Source organism: Aspergillus nomiae (assembly GCF_001204775.2).
Source record: "Aspergillus nomiae NRRL 13137 chromosome Unknown contig00561, whole genome shotgun sequence".
Lineage (NCBI taxonomy): Eukaryota > Fungi > Ascomycota > Eurotiomycetes > Eurotiales > Aspergillaceae > Aspergillus > Aspergillus nomiae.
In genome coordinates, this window is record NW_015378616.1 from 1 (window position 1) to 17,082 (window position 17,082).

Consider the following 17,082-nt stretch of genomic DNA (forward strand, 5'->3'; position numbering starts at 1 on the left):
AAGAAAGGAACATCTCCCGAGACGCAAACGGCAACGACCCTCCAAGGTTGAAGTTACAAGGTTCCAAGTTAACTCCATTGTACCTAGTAGCCGAACACCATAAGCAAAATAGACCATGGGAGATATTTGTTGGCGTGAAATGACTCATATTAAACAACGAAGTCACGAAAATTCCATACTGACAGCTGTCAACAGAGTCTGGACCCCGGTGTTCGTTAGTGGTTTATACTTCCTTGGATCTTAGCTGAAGGTCTGTGTTACCGCCACCCCGCTTTGGGCCTTGAAAGGATCTTCAGCTTTTCAATTCCCAGCCTCTTCAGGCCGGTTGCATTTCTTGTGAGATTTGTGCCCCTTCTGAGACACGGGTTCTCTCCAAAAAACAAAGAAGCAATTGGATTCATCAATTCCTCGTCCCCGATCCCTTCGACTACGGTTTCGCCTTCCAATTCCTCTCTGAACCGAAGAGATGGGAAGCTACACGTTCCGATGGTAAGTTGAGCAACCTAATTGAATTCTGTGTGTTCCTCCGATCTGGGATTCCCACTCCATCCCACGGTCATCTGGGTCAAATTCGATGATTCCGGCCGTGTGTCCCGGATCTGACTCAGGCATCCTCTATTCGGAACATAGGTTGGATTGCATAGCTGACTGACGCGACTCCTGCATGGGAAATTAGGCCTCACCACGCGAGTGAGGTGTTTGTGACCGGAACCTTTGATGACTGGGGTAAGACCGTCCGACTCGATCGAAAAGGCGATATCTTCGAGAAAGAGGTTCCGTTACCTGCGACAGAGGAGAAGTTGCATTACAAGGTAAGGGACGAGACGAGTCTAACTTCTCCCATACTTGCTTACTACAACTACTACCACACCACTGTGCTCATCTCCCGCTTATTTTCTTCCCGAGACCTTCCCGCTCAAAGCCCGATCAGGGAATAGTATGATGTGATGTAGCCGTGGATCGTCTGAGCTTCCATGACGCTGGCCGCGCTCTTGCCGTGTTTCCCTGACGTCATTTGCCGCTTTCCTCTCAGGCTCCCATGGATTTCCCTCTTCTTCTTTCCCCGCTCTAGAAAATGCTATAAAGAATCTCATCTTTCACGTCAGCATGTCGTTGCATGGGATCCACTAACGTCCTCTATCTAAGTTTGTTGTTGACGGCATCTGGACAACCGACCACAGTGTTCCGGAAGAAGACGACGGTAACCATAACATCAACAACGTGCTTTATCCCGATCAGATTCGGCAAAAAGACACCACCTCGAAGTTGCAAAACGGCACTGCAGTAATGGCTGGCGTAGCCCCTGATTCTACAACGGCTGCATTGGCTGCCGAAGTCCCCAAAGAGTCTCGCAAGGATATCCTGAGCGATACTGCCTTGTCGTCTGCCGCTCCTGGATCGACTACAGCAGAGCTCGCCAAACATGCCCCTCTCGAGCAGCGAGCGAATGTCCCTGGGACGTTCCCAGCGACCCCACGATCGGAGGTGGAACAGTTCTCGGTGAATCCCATTCCCGCCTCGAGTGGCATGGGCAACCCAATCAAACTAAAGCCAGGAGAGAAGGTGCCTGACCCGAGCACATTCAACGACAACACAATCCACTCTACCGCCCGGACAGACCAAGCCGGCTACGAACAGGATGCCAGCCATCCATTGAATGGGGGCCAGTCTAAAGATACAAGCGCATTTAATCTTCCCCCGGTCTCGAATAATATGATCCCTGAATCTAGCCTTCCCATGGGCGAGGCCAGCCAGGGGACTTCCGACCCTGTCACTATTCAGTCCGCAGCGCCGACATCCACTACTGCAGCTCTTGCTGGTGCTGTTCCCCTTGAGTCTCACAAGAGACAGACCGATAGTGGCACTGGCGCACCTGTGGGCGATGTTCCGGAAATGGTGAGGCACTCAATGTCCGAGGCTCACGCAGATCCTGAAGCAGCTGCTGTTCAGGAGGCTGTCGGAGAGAAGAAAGAGATGGAGCATGAACTTCAGCAGAAAGTCCCGATTGATGAATCGAGAGGCACACCAGCGCCCACCACTGGTGTCACTGCCGCAGCCATTGAAACTGCCCCCCAAGCCACCCTACCACAGCCTGATTCGGCACAGCTATCGCCGCGGGCGACAACTCCAACGAGGCCTGAAACGACTTCCGAAGCGGGCCCGACCGTTACGACTGGGCCTGAGACCACCAAGACATCTGAGGTGTCGGGACCTGGCAGTGGCACAGCTGCCGCAACGGCTGGTGATACCGGAGCGAGTGCGACCAAGACCGCCGAGCCGACACATCCTCAGGATACCGGCGTGGGGAAACCGAGTACTCCACCCAAGGACACGGATCGCAAGGATTCTGGATCTTCGAGTGGTACCCCATCTCAGAAGAAAAAGAGGAACCGCGCCAGTGCATTCTTCCATAAGCTCAAGGAGAAGCTCACCTGAGCTCATACCCTGATGGCCAACCGTACACTCTTGGCCCGTACCCTGGAACGATTCGTTATTATTACAGTTACGATCATGAGCCGGCAGCCTGAATATTTCAAGACTGGTGGGCGGAGGTGTTGCTTGATTCTTGGTCTGGATGGATACCTTTGTGTTTTGTTGTTTTGCCCGTATGACTTTATACCTACTCTGCTGTGCACAGTTATTGTTACGAGTAATAGTATAATTTAAGACTAGTGTTCAAGATTGATTGTCGTTCATCGTACTAAGGAATCGCTTCTCATTCAAGTCATTAAAATTATAGTCTACACTCAGCCCCTATCAAATGGGTATAGCCTCACTGACTCTTTGATTCAACGTAACTGGATAACCCAGCATACTGTAAGTAGCAAGTCAGTGGGAACCATCCCTCAAGAAAACCCACCACGGTAAAGACAGGACGAAAAAAGAAAAAGAAAAAAAGAGCAAACTCACTCCTTTCCCGTCTTCGTCAAACAACAGCCACAAAAGATAGACGCAGGATAACAAATAATCTGCACCCAGTGCATCAGTACTCATATTCCATCGGAAACCAACCAATACAGATACGAATGGGTACGGTACATACCGCCGCAACAATCGTCACACAGAACCCTAGACCATTCATTAACCATTGATCCTGGTACATGTATAGCAGAGGATATAACAATATTAGTCTATACCTAATGTTGGACCGAGGACTTTACAGCGACAGGGGTTCTGGTCCGTGCCGCATTGGAAGCAAATAGGGAAGATCGGGAGGAAAGGGACGTCGCACATGATTAGGATCGGTTTATCGTAAGATTATCGGAGTATGAATTGGGTTTTCTTTTCTTGCTGAAGGGTGTAGATGATGGTTTTCTACTACTGACTACTTCTACTACGAGTACTGGTGCTTGAGGAATGATTCATGATGACGACAGTGGTTGGCATGTAACCTTAGATCCAATATCTTCTTCATCCGTAAGACCACTCTGTTTTCTCTGCCTTTTGGATCCTTTGTCCTTCAATTCTACATGGTGTTTGGAAACTGATGTCACTACAACATATTCTTTCTCTTTTCTTCTCTTCTGAGCCTTCAAGGCAAGTGATGGTGCTTCATAAATGGATCATCTCACTTCCCCGCTGTCTAGGGGTATTGATGTGAAATGGGAAGGGGTTCACTCAAAGACGTTTCATCCCGACTTTGGTTCAAGTTACATCTCGTATAGATACTAGGTTCTAGGTATCAGTCCCTGTCAGTTTTTAATATAGTTAGCTCAGAAAACAAGGCAAAGAAAAAAAATGGTATAGATTATCTCAGCAATAGAGACCAATGGTTCAGAGTCGACCTTGCCCTTCCGCCCCTGGGCATCTTTACGCCTCCTTTTCAAAACAATAGTGCGATAGCTGGAAGACGTTCGAGAATATATTTCACCAACGAATACAACAAACCGAATAGAGAATCAAGTTAAGCCAATCCTTTCCTTACAAGCAACCTCATTGTGGCACATTACACGGACTCACAGCGTGGTCGCTGGAAGGAAGACGTCGACCCGGAGTTTTTCGATGTCTGTATCCGTCACCCGATCAACTATATCGCGCAGGAAAATTATGAGCGACAACTATATTACTTTGAATGCGAGGAGATCATTTTCCATGATGAAAAGGTAGACAAGATATGGGCAATAAAGGGGAGTGGCTTCATAGATGGACTTCCAAAACAAGTATCTGTCATGATTCGGAAAGGAAAACACCGGGTTGCATAGTGCGGTCAACCATAAAATAAGTAGAGCCTGGTCGCCATGAAAAGAGCTTGAGACGATTCAACACGAAAACATATCATGCCTCCGAAAGGTTAGCTTCGATTTAGATCCAAGCTTATGCAATCCGTTGTCTTGGGGAGAGAATTATTAGTCTCCCATCTTCGGAGCTGGCTCCCTTCGATTGCTCGATGGATATAAGGTCCAAGGATTTTGGGGCTTTCTGGCACAGATGCCCCTTGAAATGTAAAGCATGCATTATCATCTAGGCATTATGAATAAGCATATGTGTATAAAGCCATGATTCGACACTCTACTTACGATGATATGCGGAAGGATCCACTGCCCGGTTGTTGTACTGCTTCAATGATCCTCTTCCGTGAACTAAACCGCGCCTTTCCCAGGCATTTGGGAACACAGCCTTGATTATTACCTCGTCAAAGCCAATGTCGATCTGTATAGTCGCGTCTTGCTGATTAGAGCGCGGGGAATCAAGAGCCCTTTGCTTTTATCCGCTGATATGCGGAAGATTCGCAAACGAAGAGATTCACTTCATATTCAGGGGGATCCCATTCAAATGGGCCTTTGTCGAGATACTTAAGTAGGCTAGCAAGGCATTAGTAATATATAGAACTCACTCACCACCTTCATCACACATGATCTTCCGCGAACATTAACCTTGAAAACAGCAGAATTCTTAAACTCGTTCAGTGTTTAGAGGATTGTCACATCAGAAGGTTTCACTTCATCAAATTCATCGGCCATTTTGGTGCGGTGTGGAATAAGAATATACACAGGGAACTTATGGTCGACTTGTAATACTAGAAGAAAGTGGAAGAAATACATTCTCGGTGGGTTCTTCTTGCTAATTCTCTAACTAGGAAAAGATTTATCCAGACTACTCAGATCAAATTATTAGAATCTTTCTTACTGCAACGTAGAGGAGGGTAAGTTAGACTTCATGATTGAAAAGAAATCGAAAGGGAAATAACAAAATTTAGGCTTCTACATTAAAGTAGATATAAAAAGACCGCGGCTTGGCTTCTTCAGTGTCAGTGTCAATTAAATGAAATGAAATCTAGAACCAAGACTAGTAACCTCACAAGCCACACACCATTAAGAACACCAACACAGCCACTCCCACAATCCAATGCAAGTGCCTAATCAACGATCCAATGGCAATCAAATCCCTCAACCAGGGGCCCTGACAAAGATGACAAGTAAACTCACTGTAAATATGACAACCTCGGCACACCCAAACGAGAACAGGACAGGAGCAAAAAAGGAGCGCTAAAAGTAGGCATCAATATTCTTCATATTCGAATTTTAACCCCGCCCCGCTTGCCAACGCTTGGCAACTCGCAAAGGCATTTGGCTACTGTTTGGTTCAGTCTCCCCCATTCCTTGAATTTTTCTTTATTTTTCTGATTTGTCACCTTGGGGGGTGTTTTTTTTTGGTTTGGTTTGGGCCCTTGTTCTATTTCTTTACCCTCGAAACGAGAACCCCAGACTTATAAATAGTGCATCGCAAGGCACCATCCCAAGGTCACGATTCAATCTTTTTTGGTTCTTAAGCCACGCCGCCACTGCACCTGATCCACTCTTTCCCTCCCGCTCAGCCCTACGCCTTATTTGATTTAAGAAGGCGGACGAACCATTTCGTCTTATCCTGCTTTTCTCGTTGAAGTCACTGCCGTGAATACTCTGCCTACACAAGGTACCCAATCGATCGCATTCCAAAACAACCAACCAAATCACAACCCAACCCGAGAATAAAGAAAGAAAAAAGAAAGAAAAAAGAAAGAATATGGCCCGCGGCAGCCTCGTCCCCCTCATCGTCCTCGTGGTCGTCGTGACCGTTCTCGCCGTAATCGGGTACATCACCTGGTCGATTGTGCAAGAAGTAACGCGCAATACGAAGTCCAAGATGGAAAAGAAGAATGTGGTATGGACGAAGGACGGCATGAAGGTCGGAGTGAAGGAGATAAATAATGAGGATTATCAGGATCGGACCCAGAGGTTTGTTTTTTCCTTTTTTTTCCCCCTACCCCTTATATTCTGGGGTTGATTTTCTTTGGTCCTTGGTTGCTAATCGTGGGATAGTGTTCTGGTGAATATGTGGAATCATACTTCGTTTCCTGCTTATAAGAGTCGGTTGTGGAATATGACGCAGCCGGCGGCGGAGGTACAGGAGGCGGAGAGGAGGAGAGGGTATGTATTAGTTCTATTCTCTATTCTTTGGGGGTTTGATTGAAGGTCTTTGCTGACGGGTAGTGGATTTAGGTGGTCGAAGTAGATTTTCCTTGCCTTTTTCTTGAGGCGCACGCACATGCTTTCAGGTGTTTGTGGGCTTGATTATACCGACATCGTGATTTTATATCGTTCATGCCTTCTGTTGTGATACCCATCCTTTGGTGTGAATCACCTCAGAATGATTTTACTCTTTTATGATCTTCGCTCTTGCCAGTTTCATGTCATTTCTATTCTATTCTATCATTTCTTGGCCATGATGATACGATGTATGAACGAAGAAAACGTTTATGAATACAAATGAAGCGAATACCACTGACATATCTCATGACCATGGCCGGTTCGCGTAGTAGCTCTCGTCCTGATTCAGCAGGTAGAACGGCTCGGGCTTTGGCTCCCAACTATCGCCGTACCATACAGGTTTGCGGAGAGTCTCTGGCGTGTCCTCGCGCTTGGTGTTGGAGAAGACATGCTCGAAGGTCTTGGCCCACTGCACGCGATTATTGAGGCCCTCCAGTTCCCAGAGCTCCTGCAGGAAGTGCAGCATGGATGTGTGGGTGTACGCGGAGTTGTTGGCGTACATGGTGCCGTCGTTGTGGATGAGGGTGTTCGGTTCGATATATGGCGAGATAATGAACGCAGGAACGCGCACTCCAAGACGAGTGAAGTCATACGTAACGGGGCGGCCTTCTGATTCTCCATCGAACCCGATGCCATCTTCAGGCTGCGGAACGTTGACGGGCGGCGGCACATAGTCCGCAAAGCCTCCGTGCTCGTCGAAGTTGATGATGATCAAACTATACAGTTGGTTAGTTATGACATTCGAAACGACACATGTAATTGAGTCGTACACATTATCCCAATATTTGGATCTCCGAACTGCATCGTATAGGTGCTTGATCATTTGCTCACCAGCTGCCATGTTGCTCTTCGGGTGCATCGAATCTATGCTGCAACATTCAGGGTTGATATAAGAAAATGCTGGTAATGTGCCTTCCTCCAGATCACGGTAGAAGTCACTGGCGTGGGCCAAATTGTCTATCGCATTGTCTTGGACCCACTGTGGATGGTTAGCTGGCTTTTGTACATTATAGTAGATGGCATTTTCCTACCTTGTACATCCACCCATCAATAATATCGGTTTCATAGTACTGGAACAGCATTAGCTATTGGAGACCTGAAAATAGTGAATCATATTACATTTTTCCAGCTGATGTTCTTGTTGCTAAGCGATTCGAAGATTGAAGTCGCACAAGTAGTGCCGGTTACGTTGTTGAAGAACCCTGCGGCTTGGTCTGTATTGTCCACGTATCCACAGGTCGAGCCTGAGGTAGCAAATTGACGGTTCGGGTTGGTAGGCCCAGGGTGTTCCGCAAACTGTTCCGTCAGTCACGTCCACCAGCGAATGTAGGTTGTGGAATGTCCTCACATAGGAATCCCAGAACGCGAAATTCTGGGCAATCTCAGCAAGAGTCGAGGACTTCTTCTCATCATAAGCCTTGATGACAAACGCCGACTCTCCTGGGGTCGCATGGTATTTCTCTGACTGGCGTTCGATAAAGCCCCCCATGTTAGGGACGTCGTCATTTGTTGCATTCCATTTCCGGTAGATTTGATATGTCACCCCGGCGAACTCGTGATCCGGATCTTCCAATGGCACTTCCGTCTCATAGGGCCCGGCGCATATATCAAGAGGCTCGTCCCAAACTGTCCAGTTGGGGTTGGTGTATTCGTTGCAGTATTTCCTATTGCGTAGGTTGTCAATATCTGGATGAAAGTCCCAATATCCGGCGATGTTGGAAAAGGAATGGTTTTCCATCATCAAGTAGACTACATGTTTGATCTAATAAATTAATTTTCGTTTGGTCCTGGAGACAGAGATGATCAACGTACGTTTGACCGAAGCCGGCCCCAGACATCTTTGTGGGCTTCATGAGGTAGAGCTGAAGTAACTGTTGCTAGTGCTAGGATCAACCAAGTCCACTGCATCTCGTCGTTCGTTTCTCAACATCGCAAGCCCCTATCGCAGGGCTCGACGCGCGATATTTATTCCCCATACCGCATGGTATTGAGTCGCGCCCACCTGTAGGGCGTCACATTCCAGAGCAAAAAAGGACGATCCACCTTTCATTGTCAGGATCTATTCCCCAACAGAAATCTCGGTAGGAGGAATCATCAGGAAAGGCCAGCTGCAGCCAGTCCATGCCATGTGAGACATCACTGTAACATGTTGATCAAGTGGAAGAGTGCTACGGCGGTCTCCGAAGGTCGTGCGAGGAGTTGCGGGAACGGGATAGAGCGGACGGACCCTTGCGTCAAAAACGAGAACTATTGCACTAGCGAGTATATTAGTGGGGTACCACCGCGTCAATAATGCAATGTGTCCCTTTGGAATTCTCTGATGCTCGATCGAGTATGTTGCAAGAACTCAGTACTCCATCGGACTAGTAGTCAGTAGCATCTGCAATGATGAACATGCAGGATGCAAGGACAAGTTCCGTCTCACGTCGGCATCCGTTGCGCTGTGGTACCCTCGGTCAGCGATCAGACTAATTGTTCTGCTGTGGATCAGCCAGAATCCAGAGGTTAGATATGTCTTCAATATGATAGGCCCAAGGTACTGCTCCGATGGGCCCTGGCGAAGGGAGGACTAAGCCTGATGTGGGATAGCTGCCTGAGTCCAAGCTTTCCAGGCACCCCACCGGCTTCCTCTGGGGATTTGGACGAATCACGTCCCCACGTGCCAAGAGATCCCCTCATTTGAGGCAAATGACCGCCTCTTCACTTCATGCACGTTGTTGGTCATTCTCCCTTAATAGGCTCTGTGGCAGGTGACACTGGAGCGAGTCGGCACAAGCTCTTCTCAAATGTGCACAATTCCCACTCGCGGTGGAGCATACCTTCAATGCTTGTTACTGGGGTATATGTCCCGTGGTGCTCTCATTTGATCAGATTCTCTCGCTCCTTATCGGAGGTCCTCTGTCGCTGATGCTTCACTGTGACACTAGAGAATAGTGCGATCCACTAGGAATAGAGCATTTTTACCTACATAATTATATAAACCCGTCTTCCCCTCAGTGTTCCCGACATCACTTGACTCTCTTTCGAAAAGTACGCACTGTACATAGTCCTAATATTCGAGGTCGTCACACACCACCATACGACCATGTCGATTTCCTCCATCCGGGGACTCCTCTCCAGCTACTCCCCCGTCTCGGAATTCTCGCCGGACTTGGAGAAGGAATACCAACTGCCCCTTCGAAATGAATCGTCGAGCGACCTTGAGTCTTCAGCCGACGAGGCAAAGTTTAGTCGGCCAAAAACGGAGAAAGCGGACTCTAAAGTCATCGACGGTCGACTGGTGTCAGATGCCATCATCGGTCTTTCCGACGGTATGACGGTGCCCTTTGCATTGACTGCTGGGCTGTCTGCGTTAGGAGACACAAAAGTTGTGGTATTCGGTGGAATGGCCGAACTAATTGCGGGTGCCATATCCATGGGTCTAGGAGGATATTTGGGAGCAAAAAGCGAGGAGTAAGTAGAACCAGCATGATCTGAAAGGCCGCTTTCACTAATATGTCTGTGTAGGGAATCCTACCGCGCCACACTAAAAGAGACTGAAAGCCAAACTATGACGGATCCATCCGGGGTGACTGACACAATTTCTGATATCTTCGCGCCCTACGACCTTCCTCCCCACCTCGTCTCCGAACTCACAAGACATCTTTCGACCTCCCCGATGCTACCATCCTTTCTCATGAATTTCCATCATACCCTTCAAGAACCTTCCGGATCACGCGCCTTTATCTGCGCTCTGACAATCGCCCTGGGCTATTTCATCGGTGGCTTCATCCCGCTACTCCCTTACTTTTTGTTGGGCCCATGATGCTTTCATTGCGCTGCGTTGGTCTATCGCTACTATGGTCGTGGCGCTGTTCCTGTTCGGATATGGCAAAACTTGTTTCGTAAGCGGTTGGAAGGGCAGTCGGAATGTTCGACGCGGACTCATAGGTGGTTTACAAATGGTCTTGGTTGGCGGTGTTGCAGCGGGATCTGCTATGGGTTTGGTCAAGGGTTTCCAGTTAATGGCCTCTGGGGGTAGTGATGGAGGAGAGCAGTAATACTCCATCTACACCTTTTGCTAATATTTCTGTGACTTGGCTTGGTTTCGGCGTTATGGGGTAAAAAGGCATTGGGTATGGTAAATGGGGCGCAGGGACTGGGTATATATATTCATAAGAACTTGGAACTGTAAATTCAAACATCAAAAGAAAAATAAAAAGTTCAAAACGTTTGCCGAATTTCTTTTGCAGTTTTATTGATTTCCAACGAACATCCCTCCTTGCTTATCTTACACAGCCAGAAACCTATCATTCCCACCCATCAAACTGCGCGAAATTGTTGAATTAGGAATTCACCAAAAGAAATGAAGGGCTGGTTCTCTATATATGCCACGATCGAAATGTCAGAGCCTCCCTCCTCTATCTCCTCTCTTTCCACTCTTTCCTTAAGTGCCTGGAATTCCGCCTCCTTATTATCGATCTCCTCCCTCAATGAACTCCATAATGATGAATGCTCCCAGACCTAGCGGGTTCTCATTACTGAGTCCCCATGCTATGATCGACGGTACAGGGATATTCGATCCCTGCACTCCCATATAAAAGATATCTATCTGGGGATCTTACGTTCTGTAGGGAATACTTGATTGAGAAACTATTAACATTAGTGGCGTAACTATAGGAACTAAGATGGCTAAAATACTTGTTATATCTATTTATAAATATTCTTACTTATGTGTATTCAATATATGGTTGCTATTTATCCGGCCTTGTTACCGGGGTATTAAACCAAGGTCAACTTGCCAGTTTTCGTCTCCTTCAACTGTCATTCAAACGTCCGTATTCGTCCAACACAACAGCCCCTCAGTTTCGCCTGAAGTCTTTCCAGTTACATATAGAGACTATAAGTCTGGCTCGAACTATTTACGGCGATTTTGCAAATATATTACCGTCTGCGCATTACGATAGAACAACGACTAGATATAAATGTAGCACCAAACGACGGCTATAGAACTCCAAAAACTGTCAGTGCTAAGCCAAAGCTCTTTTCACCAGAGCAAGATTCTGGATCGCCGCCAGACCATAAAGCGACGAAAGATTGGTTGATATCCAGTTCGCTTCCTCAACATTCACTGGGACGAGACATCCAGTTACCGACCGGCTGACCCATGGCAAATCTGGCGCATAACCATCAACATTATAGAACTCCTTCCAGGAACGTTGCCCTAAAACCGAATCTTCAAGCCTATTGGCCGCATATGCTGTCAAACGAGAATGTCCCTGGCGCAATATCAGATTTCCAAAACCTACTCCGTACCGCTGTGACTGTTCCTCTGCGGTGGCATTGAAATACAGACAATAATCAACCCATGCTTTCTCAAAACCGCTCGGTAAATCACTTCCTAGGCAATTGACAAGCACCGCACAGATCTCAAACAGGCCGAACATGGCGGAAAGATGGGAGATTTGGACGACTCCTTGGTTTGATAAATCGTGAGAGGGAGGATGGATTTGCCCTGTCTGGGTGTCGTAAAGAGCCATCCCAGTCACAAAGCCATTGTGGAGCTGAGACATACCGGCCATGGACGATAACAATTTGCTTTTCGCCTCCTCCCAACCGGGTGCTCGTCTCTCCCAGGAGATGAACCATGCTGCTGCAAAGGCGGACCAATCGGTTCCCAACGAGATGGACACAGCTTCAACGGTAGGCTTATAAGACGCTTTGTTCCTTCGCACCTTACGGTATGGGTCTAGAGCTAAGAAAGTCTTTTCTGCATGCAGTGTCTCGTCTAGCAGCTCGCCAGTGCGCTCATCGCCTCCCATGAGGTAAAAGAAGATCCATCTATACAGGGCGTTCGATATGCGAGCCTGCTTACAACTATCGCTCCAATGCTGGACTCCGTGTCGGGTTCCAAGCCCCTTCCATGGCCCGATATGGTACACGTCCACCTCCCCTGTGTGCCTGGTAAAGGCTTCAGCCAGGCGGTATACGTCCTTCCTGCTCGTCCGCAAAAAGTATAACCAGAAGAACAAGTCAGGAGAGAGTTCGGAGTTGTCCCAGGCATAGCCACCTATATCATAGCACCAGGAGTGGCGGTCTCCGTCGTAAGTGTGCATGATGTCCCCATGATCCCAGAAGCCGTACCATCGGCGCTGAGATATCTGTGTCTTGTAAAACTCGAAAAGAAAGTCAAGGTTTCGGTTAATTTCCGCTTCTGCCGGGGTTGTATTCTCTGTGGGGACACTCCTTGACCAAAATGTGCCTAATACGCCTGTTTCTAGGATATACTCAGGGTCTGGAATCACCACCGGTGGGTTCCGCATATACTGTACCGAACTGCTTAGCTGTGCAGACGTGGGGGTATGGTCAAAGGCGAAAAGAAAGATCTCGTTCGTCCGTGCAATTCCAAAAGGCGTTCCTGTCCCATACTCCCAGTCTTCATATGTGATACGCAGGGCATCAAGCTCCTCGTCGTAGGTTTCCTGTCCCAGTCCGTCGTGATACGGGCGGAGATCCATTGCTTCTGCGGATGGACTGTACAACCACAGCGTGATTTCTCCAGTGGCTTCGGTGGCATTTCGAATATCTAAGCCGGTCGGGTATCGTTCCCAAAAATAACGCATTCCTAGCCCTAGACCTCCTCGAGTTGCACCGCCAAGGTATCCAAGCCCACCAGCTTGAGTACCGCCAGGAATATTGACCCAGCTGTGCCCTGCTGCAGTTCTTTTCTTCATAGTATATCCGTCTGGCGATAGTTGGGAAAGGCTGTAATCATTCCAGCACGGCACCCACTTCATATAATCTCCAACCTCGTCAAGCCAGGTATCCATAGGAGGAAGAGGTTCGCCGTTAATCTGAGCCGTGCGGACACTCAATCCTGGATTTCTGCGAAGACCGGTAACACCCTGTACGGCCTCCCCAAAAACGCCATCATCAACACCTGCAAAACGGACGTGCCGGTTGCAAGGTAGTTCATCTTTCAACGGAACATCAAACTGAATACCGATGCCCTTAATGAAGCTTGTTTGTGGATCTCCATCATACGTGATTGTATGGACAATCCGGATGGAATCTGAATTATAATATAGATAAAATCGCAGAATGAAAGGGATCCATGGTGATTGTGGGCGACTGTCAGTATCAACCGCACGGTGGTTTCCGCGCACGGTCAATAGAGCCCTTATGGGCCCTTCCTGGTCAATGTTTACATTTTCAATACTGCTCAGAAATTGGCGGTTATCTGATTTTTCTGTCTCCGTTGGAAGCGATGCTTTTGAGCGCAATATCAGTCGACCATTTTGGCCAATTGTCGTCCCATCATTCAGGACGATACTCTTGATTAACTCCGAGCCGGTGGTAGGAAAGACCACGCGGACCTTGCCAGTGTCAACCTCTATGGGTCCTGTACATGTATCCTGCTTTATCAAAATACCTATGCTAACAGACTCAAGGTGGTTAGGCGTCGTTGGGATTGCTTCCACTGAATAGCTGCTAGCCACGTCGGTGTCGGCCGCGAAGGCATGCGCGGTCCATTTGATTGACCCATCTGGCCAGTACGCGATTACCCATGATTGTAAAGCGATGGATCCATTCATATGACTAGAACAAGTGAACGTGGTTCTGTCAGGCCAATACTTCCCACGGGGCCAGGGGACGCCAGCAGTCGCACTAAAGTTATCTTTAATATAATGCCGTTCAAGGCATCGGAGCTTGACATCTTTGTTATTCGTCGACATACTATGCTATATCGCTCTCGAGTGACGTGTTACGATATAGCCCTGGGCGGCCGTCACTTTCAGTTGTCTAGGGTGGTTAATCAATTTGAAGGGTAATATCTTTTTGCCTTCTAGATGAGCCATCGACTCATTGTCGAAAGAGGGTTCCCAATGTGTTCAATTTATCCACCAACCATAAACTGGAAGCTTATCAAGAAATCTTGCGAAAACCAGCTACTGGTTGATTCATAGAGCCAATTTGCACTAAGCGTTGGGGTGGAGGTGTCGGGCTATGGTAACAATCTGGTGAGCGCTGATGCCATACGCACTTACATGACGAGCAATGCTAACCGCAATTTCCTACACCTAGCCGTTGTTTAGTTCACATTTTATTTTCTATCCCTCGTTATTAGCCGTTGCCTGTCATTTTGGCATGAGCGCTCAGGCTAGATCTGTATGATACTATTATCATCTGGCTTACCGGGACAGCACTTCGTCAATTGCACCATCGAGCTCTGGGAGCACTCCATTCTTAATGACTATTGCCGAAAAGTACGACGGAGAAAAAGCATCACAGGCGATGTTAGCCATATTATATAACCGATACGTTCCCTGCTGGCATAATGCGGTCAACCAGTCCTCGTTTGCTTTACGCTGAGCCTGTACCGGTTCTCTTTGGGACTGTATCTACTGATCTCGGTCTAAGGAAACTACTAAGATGTCAGCTACATCGGATTCAAGTCATTTGAACGATAAAAATCGGCTAGGAAGCCCCCAACTTAACCAACATAAGACCGGGGATATCCAGAGCACTGAAGTGGCGAAAGACGGAACACATATCAATCTTGTCGAGCCAGAAGACGCACCTGAATACAGTACCTTCCTGTCCATCTTCTACTCCAAGAAAAGGTCGGTCGACCTCGATGCTATTGCTACTACGAGGAGTGTGTTCGATGATTCGAACCTAGCCAAATATTACCAGCCTCATCCGCAATACGAGAATTTACATCGATTTGACCCTTCTGAAAGATGGACCTACCGCGAGGAGAGATTGGTGCGCCGGAAAACAGATCTGAAGATTTTCCTTTGGATCCTGGTTATGTTCTTTGGGCTCAACATTGATCGGGGTAACCTAGGAAATGCTGCTGCTGATAATCTGTTGCCGGACTTGAACATCAACACCAACGACTACAATAACGCGCAAAACATGTATCGAATCGGCTTTTTGATTGCTGAGATCCCTTCGCAAATGGTCGGCAAAAGGATTGGCCCGGACCGATGGATTCCCATTCAGATTATTCTATGGAGTTTGGCATCCGGTGGGCAGTTCTTTATGCATAACAGAGCAGGATTCTTTGCCTGTCGGTTCTTCCTAGGGTTCTTCATGGGGGGTTTCATTCCAGACGCGATCCTGTACCTCTCATATTTCTACAAGAAAACCGAGATGCCCGTACGCTTGGCGTGGTTTTGGTTTGTTGACTCAATGTCCGGGGTGATCGCGTCATTCATCGCCTACGGTGTCTTGCATATGCGTGGCGTACAAGGCCGCGAAGGATGGAGATGGCTCTTTCTTATCGAAGCCTTGATAAGTATAGTGATTGGGTTCTTGAGTTTCTTGTTTCTCGTTCCAGGCCCCACGCAGACAGCAACATGGTGGAATCGCAAGGGATACTTCACCGAGCGAGAAGAGAAGATCATCGTCAACCGGGTCCTGCGTGATGACCCATCAAAGGGAGATATGCATAACCGTCAGGCGTTGAGCTTGAAGATGCTTTGGCAGAGTTTGAAGGACTATGATCTCTGGCCAGTCTACATCATCGGTATCCTGTTCGAAATCCCTACCTCGCCACCAAAGACCTATCTCAGCTTATCGCTGAAGGCCATCGGGTTCAGCACCTTCCAAACTACCTTACTGGGCATTCCGGTGACCGTTTTCGCAGCAATAAACCTGTTGGTCATCACCGAATTATCTGAACGGTTCAAACAGATCTCCATATTCGGGATTCTGACCCAACTCTGGTCTCTTCCTCTCCTGATTGTTCTGTATACCTCGGCTAGTACGCTATCTCACTGGGGACTCTACGCGGTTACTTTTGTCCTGCTTGGCTGGCCGTCTATCCACGCTGCACAAGTCGGGTGGTGTTCTCGGCTAAGCAATGCGGTCCGAACGAGGGCTGTCAGCGCTGCTCTTTATAACATCACCATTCAGCTTTCCGGGATTGCGTCTTCAAATATTTACCGCGAAGATGATAAGCCATACTACCATCGGGGAAACTCGCAGTTAATTGCCATCAACGTAGCGACTATTGTAGCATACGTGCTGGCAAAGCTCTACTACATGGCGAGAAATAAGTGGAAACGCGCCAAATGGGATGCAATGACGACAGAGCAGAAGGCTCACTATCTTGAGACTACTAGTGATCAAGGTAACAAGAGGCTGGATTTTCTATTCGATAGTTAGATGTGGACTGCAGAGGGTAGCGAGGCTGGGATAAACTTTAGGATAGATAACCCTGCCACTAGAGTCAGATGAGTCGACTGTATTAGAACACCACCTTCTTACTAGCTCTAGACAATATCCAATGATTCCCTGTCTGATGGCATAGCATCAATGTAGCTATAAAGACGCGAGAGCATAGTAAGCCCACCAATAATGGCAATACCTCAATTTAGTTCTAGGATATATTAAAAATGCGAGGACACTACACACTGCGAGACACAAGCATAGAGGAAATACTTAATCTATCTCGAATAACCCACAATACCATAAGCAGAGGTCCTCTCTTCCTACCCTAAAGAGTCCTCCCAAAGTTCTTTTCAAGATGCCAGCTCCCGAACCTCAACTCACCCTCCCCGAACGT

General features: G+C 47.8%; 7 protein-coding genes across 7 annotated transcripts; 4 read left to right on the plus strand and 3 right to left on the minus strand.

Annotated features, from left to right (window-relative positions):
• Positions 1 to 357: 357 nt before the first annotated feature.
• Positions 358 to 2,705, plus strand: ANOM_010934 (carbohydrate-binding module family 48 protein). Its single transcript, XM_015556190.1, has 3 exons — positions 358 to 489; positions 677 to 812; positions 1,147 to 2,705. The coding sequence occupies exons 1-3, from the start codon at positions 467 to 469 to the stop codon at positions 2,434 to 2,436; spliced, it is 1,449 nt and encodes a 482-aa protein (XP_015401592.1). The 5' UTR covers positions 358 to 466; the 3' UTR covers positions 2,437 to 2,705.
• A 157-nt stretch (positions 2,706 to 2,862) lies between these two features.
• On the minus strand, positions 2,863 to 3,234 carry ANOM_010935 (uncharacterized protein; the record flags this gene model as incomplete). The annotated part of the gene is made up of 3 exons (XM_015556191.1): positions 2,863 to 2,969; positions 3,025 to 3,069; positions 3,138 to 3,234. Coding segments are annotated over 3 exons (249 nt in total), but the record flags the coding sequence as incomplete, so codon positions are not given.
• Positions 3,235 to 6,003: 2,769 nt separating this feature from the next.
• ANOM_010936 (uncharacterized protein) lies at positions 6,004 to 6,492 on the plus strand (the record flags this gene model as incomplete). Its single annotated transcript, XM_015556192.1, has 3 exons — positions 6,004 to 6,215; positions 6,300 to 6,407; positions 6,480 to 6,492. 3 exons carry the CDS (start codon positions 6,004 to 6,006, stop codon positions 6,490 to 6,492), a joined length of 333 nt encoding a protein of 110 aa, XP_015401590.1.
• A 279-nt stretch (positions 6,493 to 6,771) lies between these two features.
• Positions 6,772 to 8,435, minus strand: ANOM_010937 (uncharacterized protein; the record flags this gene model as incomplete). The annotated part of the gene is made up of 6 exons (XM_015556193.1): positions 6,772 to 7,243; positions 7,298 to 7,506; positions 7,559 to 7,597; positions 7,647 to 7,823; positions 7,876 to 8,289; positions 8,340 to 8,435. The coding sequence occupies 6 exons, from the start codon at positions 8,433 to 8,435 to the stop codon at positions 6,772 to 6,774; spliced, it is 1,407 nt and encodes a 468-aa protein (XP_015401591.1).
• A 1,177-nt stretch (positions 8,436 to 9,612) lies between these two features.
• Positions 9,613 to 10,332, plus strand: ANOM_010938 (vacuolar iron transporter Ccc1; the record flags this gene model as incomplete). The annotated part of the gene is made up of 2 exons (XM_015556194.1): positions 9,613 to 9,980; positions 10,035 to 10,332. 2 exons carry the CDS (start codon positions 9,613 to 9,615, stop codon positions 10,330 to 10,332), a joined length of 666 nt encoding a protein of 221 aa, XP_015401594.1.
• Positions 10,333 to 11,536: 1,204 nt separating this feature from the next.
• Positions 11,537 to 14,242, minus strand: ANOM_010939 (uncharacterized protein; the record flags this gene model as incomplete). The annotated part of the gene is made up of 1 exon (XM_015556195.1): positions 11,537 to 14,242. The coding sequence occupies one exon, from the start codon at positions 14,240 to 14,242 to the stop codon at positions 11,537 to 11,539; it is 2,706 nt and encodes a 901-aa protein (XP_015401595.1).
• A 697-nt stretch (positions 14,243 to 14,939) lies between these two features.
• On the plus strand, positions 14,940 to 16,682 carry ANOM_010940 (putative MFS transporter; the record flags this gene model as incomplete). Its single annotated transcript, XM_015556196.1, has 1 exon — positions 14,940 to 16,682. The coding sequence occupies one exon, from the start codon at positions 14,940 to 14,942 to the stop codon at positions 16,680 to 16,682; it is 1,743 nt and encodes a 580-aa protein (XP_015401596.1).
• Between the last annotated feature and the right edge of the window lie 400 nt (positions 16,683 to 17,082).

Bases quoted from the DNA above. Each gene is read 5' to 3' on its own strand.
- ANOM_010934 (XM_015556190.1), top strand. From the start codon at position 467: ATGGGAAGCTACACGTTCCGATG. The intron at 490-676 runs GTAAGTTGAGCA...ATGGGAAATTAG, and splicing joins GGAAGCTACACGTTCCGATG to GCCTCACCACGCGAGTGAGG. The intron at 813-1,146 runs GTAAGGGACGAG...CCTCTATCTAAG, and splicing joins AGGAGAAGTTGCATTACAAG to TTTGTTGTTGACGGCATCTG.